Source organism: Zophobas morio, unplaced genomic scaffold, assembly GCF_036711695.1.
Source record: "Zophobas morio isolate AGI-343-1 ecotype UQ-CSIRO unplaced genomic scaffold, CSIRO_AGI_Zmor_V1 ptg000014l, whole genome shotgun sequence".
In the NCBI taxonomy this organism is placed as follows: Eukaryota; Metazoa; Arthropoda; class Insecta; order Coleoptera; family Tenebrionidae; genus Zophobas; species Zophobas morio.
In genome coordinates this window covers 12,276,596-12,281,819 of record NW_026972119.1, presented here as the reverse complement: position 1 = coordinate 12,281,819, position 5,224 = coordinate 12,276,596, and the positions used below count along the sequence as shown (strand labels likewise).

The 5,224-nt window shown below is 33.3% G+C and overlaps 2 protein-coding genes across 2 annotated transcripts; both read right to left on the bottom strand.

Annotated features, from left to right (window-relative positions):
* Positions 1–619: 619 nt before the first annotated feature.
* LOC135129285 (uncharacterized) lies at positions 620–1,710 on the bottom strand. The gene is made up of 4 exons (XM_064056447.1): positions 1,541–1,710; positions 1,308–1,491; positions 1,215–1,252; positions 620–1,154 (listed from the first exon to the last, which is right to left on the bottom strand). The coding sequence occupies exons 1-4, from the start codon at positions 1,593–1,595 to the stop codon at positions 913–915; spliced, it is 519 nt and encodes a 172-aa protein (XP_063912517.1). The 5' UTR covers positions 1,596–1,710; the 3' UTR covers positions 620–912.
* A 97-nt stretch (positions 1,711–1,807) lies between these two features.
* Positions 1,808–4,892, bottom strand: LOC135129282 (activator of 90 kDa heat shock protein ATPase homolog 1). Its single transcript, XM_064056444.1, has 4 exons — positions 4,668–4,892; positions 4,141–4,559; positions 2,149–2,679; positions 1,808–2,097 (listed from the first exon to the last, which is right to left on the bottom strand). Exons 2-4 carry the CDS (start codon positions 4,498–4,500, stop codon positions 1,963–1,965), a joined length of 1,026 nt encoding a protein of 341 aa, XP_063912514.1. The 5' UTR covers positions 4,501–4,559; positions 4,668–4,892; the 3' UTR covers positions 1,808–1,962.
* Positions 4,893–5,224: the final 332 nt, after the last annotated feature.

Genomic DNA, 5,224 nt, shown 5'->3' with positions numbered 1-5,224 from the left:
ACAAATACTGTACAATAAAATTTGTATGCATAATTTCAGGTGGAGTTTAGAATTTAAATGCCTCTATAATTTTTCTAGTAAAAAAATACGAGGTAAGTATTGATCACAAATTTACTAAAAATAATAAAATTTACTTTTTGGCCTCGACAACTGTAAAACTGACATTTACGTATCGTAGATTGCCATGGTATTTTGATTTTTACACATTGAACTGTCATTTACCAAATTAAGTGCGGTAATAAACACAGAAATTTTCAGTTTTAAAACCCTTAAAAAAATTGACACCTCATCATTAACAAAGCTTGTGTTCACCAAAATAAGATACCGCATAAATGCATCTATTAAATGTTTTAAAATAATAGCAATTGATTTTTTTATTGAGTTTGGAGAGCGCCATCTGGTGGCATAAGCAGCAGTCATATCGAACTATCTGTCACGATTTTAATTTTATCTGACGTTTGACGCAGGGAAAGCCTACTTACAAATTCCACACAATTTAAAAAAATGTAAAAATTGACGAAAACAAGCACCACTAAGTCATCGGCCAAAAAGTTTGTATTATTACCTGTACCCATTTTGTGAATTTTGGTTGTGACTTGTGGTAATGCAAACTGCAAAATTATTGTTCTCACTTTATTATATGCATAAACTAAGTACTAGTTTCATACACAGTACTTCTATTTTGTACTTTGACGGATACACAAATTTCTATCACGTAAAAGATTCAAATATATTTTCTTTTTATAAATCTACGAACTGCATAAACAGCCTATTCAATTCACGAAAGACAGCGCAACTCAGCGCTTCATAGATACATGCTTATAAATCTAGCATGCAACAAGGCCAACAGCATAAAATGTCGAAATTCTAACATTTAAAATGGATCAGATTGTTTGCGGACAGAAGACGTGTTTATGCCATGGTTTGGGGCATTTTTGATCTCCATTGAGCTGGTAAGAGTTCATCAACTCTTCGGTTTAAAAATGACACTCGGTTTGCTAACGTGCTGACGGTCTCTTCCATGTGCGCCTGTCTCCTCCACTCCAGTTGAGGTAGAAGCAACTCGGCTTTGACAATCCGGGACTCCATATTTCGCAACTTCTGGCAGACAGAGTCAATGTAAGCGTCTTGGAGTAGGCTTGCAGTTGCTTTATCTGTTGAAACAATTGAAATTAATGCTTAAACTGTGTCTAGTTAAGAGGGATCAAACTTACTGGCATAGTTGATTTTGCAAACATCTATATAGAAGTATCTACAACACAATACGAATCAGCACGATATTTAACTAAATTTTTATGAAATAGTACTTGTCAGGATCGGAAGACTCCAGTAAAAAAGACAATGGCACAAGAACTTCATCATCACGTCGCAGTTTGATTACTTTGTTATCTTCAGGTCCAACTTGACAAATATTTTGGATTTCTTTTTTTAAGGCGTTGTATTCCGAGTCTGTGTTAAATTCCACCGTTTTTTCGGTGATTTCGGGCAATCCTATAACCCAAAAATTTTAATAAATTTTGATTTTTCATTTGTTGCTTACCTGAAGTGTCATATCTCCGTATTTTTAAACGAATTACGACTTTATTTGACTCCATTATTGCTGCAAATCTTGTTTTTTGTTATTATTTTGAAAAAACAAACATACGGTTTTTGCTCATTGACGTTTAAAGCAACTTCCGGTTGTCGGATGCGGAAACTGTCACGTGATATAAAAATCAATAAAGCTACTACACTACGACGCAATTTGCGTTATTTGACAGTGAGCTTACTTCAATGGCGCGTTTTTACGTAAAATAAAACACCTGCATACTGGGTATTGTTTTATTTTCTAAAGCTTCGTCAAAATAAATTAAATTATTTTTAGGTGTACAATGTACCATACTGTGAAAAGTAGCAGAGTTGTAACTATAAAAAATCCTTTCTAAATAAAATTTACAAATCTAACGTGTGGAAACATTTTCATTAAACAATGAAAGCTCCAAATCCAAAAGCTCGTTTCATGGAGTCCCAGTAGTACCGTTGCCAGTTTTCCTTAGTTACGTCGGCTTCTCCTGCTGGCACCCCTGTCTGCACTAGATTTACTTCCGTGTGGTCACTCTAAAATCACAAAATTACTTTATCATTATTTACGTTCAAAAAACTCAATACCTTTTCAGTTATATTAAAAGTAACAGTAGAAAAATGTCCCTCAGGCCACTGTTTATACCTCCATTGTTGAACTATCTTCTTCCCTGGTACCAGTTCTTCGAAAGTACCTACAATATTACCACTAAATAATTCAAACTTGCCCCCTTTGGTCGGGTCCATTTTCACATGCGCTCTTGTGAATGCCGTGACCATCTCGATTCGTGTTAGTGCGTCGTAGAATTCGTTCGCTTTACACTGGAACTGCTGCGTTAAATTTAACGTCGTTACGTCTATTTTAAGTCCGATTTGTTTTTTGCTTTCGGAAACCACGGGTGTCATGTTGATTTTTTTGTTAAAACCACTGGTAAGATTTTTGACCGCGTCTGGTTTCACTTCGTCTTTTTTCGGTAATATCATCCCTTTCGAAAATTCTTCTTTTAAACTCGATATATATTTCGATATTTGTTCGCGCACTACTTGTTTGCCGGTTTTAAACATAATTTCTTTTAATTTATCGCCTTCGTCGTCTGAGTCTTTCACAGATATTTTGATCTGAAAAAGAAAATTGATCAATTGACAATAAACGCTGTAGGAATTATTTTGGGGTTCATTTTGACTTATAAATACAGATTATCAAAGTGATATATTTTTTTCGTGTAAGATGCAAGTCTTTTTCAAAATTTCTTTCTTTTATTAAATAAAATATATGCTCAAAAATAGTAGTATACATTTCACTCACTTTTTATACACCAAAATGAACTTTTTGATGGAGATTCGGAGTACTATATTTGGCTCTAATAACTCTTGAGAAATGGATCTCTAGTGTAAAAAGTGTATTACAACTATTGTTTGAAATACAGTTATAACTTCTTTTTCTCTCTTATGTATTATCATCGCATGTTCTTCACATTGTATGAGTCGTTAATTTTCATTTTCAATAAAAGTTTTTGTTGCTATTAGATTGATTACGTTGTGTTTAAAATTATATAAATCATTTTAATGGAATACATATCTGAAAGCAGAGAATAATTTTTCTGTAGAATAAAACTAAGTTTTTTCTTTATTAAATTAAATACATATTCAAAATATCGCGCAAACATAAAATCAACTCAGTCGGGAGTTAAAATCTAAAACGAATTTAGCACAGAATTTGTTAAGAAACCAAGTAACCATAATATCCATAAGCTCTTCATCTTTTTAAGGGTGAGCTAAAGCATATTCTAGCATAGGGAAATACATATAAACTTCCGCCCAAGTTTTACTTTTCCGTTTTTTAATTTTCTTGTCAAAAAAAAACCACAATGCGTTAAAATTGTCATGAGTATGAGATTATCTGGGTTTCGCTATTTATGGATCAATTTTAAATTTTCAAAAAGGTACATCAGTAGAAATTGCATTAAAAAACCCATTGCGTTTTACAGAAATAAAATATCTTAAGAAATAATTGAGTAAACAGGGGCAGAATATTTAAAATTTGTGGTCAAACAAACTTTAGCCATTTTTCTGGTTCACTCAACTCTTAACAGGTAACCAATAAAGTAATTTGTAATTGTAGTGAATTACTATTGTTACTGAATAATGGGTAATTGTAATGCATTACTTTTTAAAAGTAATTGCTCCAATCACTGGTCTTCATGGGCTACAATCTTTTAATGCTGGTTATAATCTTTTTTTTATTATTTTAATTTTGAACTTCCATAACTGTCACAACACGAAGTTCTATGTAAAAAAAGCTGTTGGGGGTAACTCAGAAATGATAGGGGTAAAATGATTGCTATACTAAATTGTAGAGGCAAAAATCAACGCCTACTATGATAACAACTTTTTACATATCCTATATGCTAACTTTCTTCTTTTTTATTATTTTCTGCTTATTTTTTTTGTTCTTTATTTCTACAACTTTTTAGCATTTCTTTATCATTTTGTCTCATCATATAAAAAAAAAAACTAGTGAGTTGATAAAATCCTTAATTGTCGTAAGCCCGGTCTACCTTTAAATGTGACGCTACTTACATCCAATTCTGAGACATCATTTTCCTCTGAAAGATTTGGAACTTTTACTTTCCCTGAGTATGTCTTGTCCGACCCATCTTTAAGTTTCCCACTCCATTTGATGGTTAAATCCCATTCATAAAAGAATATTAGTTTACCCTTTCTATTACTCGCTGAAGCCTCCCCGTCGCATTTCTCTACCTCTGTGAATGTTATATCAGCCAGGTCCGACTTCAGTGGTAAATCTTTAAATAACTCTTTTATTCGGTCAAGAGACCACGGCCCTGCGTTTTTTTCCGTCCAGTGCCAGTTGTTCACATTTGTGGCATCGGGTCTTTCTTCTACAATCCATCGTGGATCACCTTCGCCCCATTTAGCCATTTCTCGGTTTTTATAGGTTATGTGGTAGGCACACAATCGCACCAACGTGCTTGTTGTTCCTAAAATCAATTCATCTGCTAAGAAGCACTAAGGGTAAATTATGAAGTTGTAAAAATAAATTTAATATTTTTACTCTAGTTTTTGTAAAATAAAATAAAACAATTTACCTGTGCGAGCAGATATTGATTGAAGGACGAGCTAATTTTTTTTACTGCAGGTGGTGGTTTAGTGGATGAATGAAAAATTTAAAACTAGACCTATTTCACTTTATTACTTCCAGATTAATGGTGCTGTGGGTTCTACGAACTTCCTTTCTATAAAGCTGAAGATTTTTCTAGAATTTTGCTGCCGTTGAAATTGGCACCGGTGTCAAAGTTGTGTGTGTTAGTGTGACTAGGTGGCGCCAAAAGCAGCTGTTTTTTGTGTTGCCTATCGCCTGAACGAGTATGTTGGGTACGACAGAGTCGGCCTGGCCCTAATATTTGTGGGGTCCATTTGTTTTACTTGGACTAACATCGCTTCTATTAATTTTTGCACGTGATTTTCAACTGTGTTCAAATAAATACTATTTTTCCATTTATTTAAACTGATCTTAAAGAAAATCTGAAGTTGGTTAACGCATTGTTAGAGCTGTGTGATTAACTGATTATTCAACAGTCAGTTATGAATAAACATTATACTGTGTCATCTTATTATTCCTACGTAATTATTATAGGTTAATTTT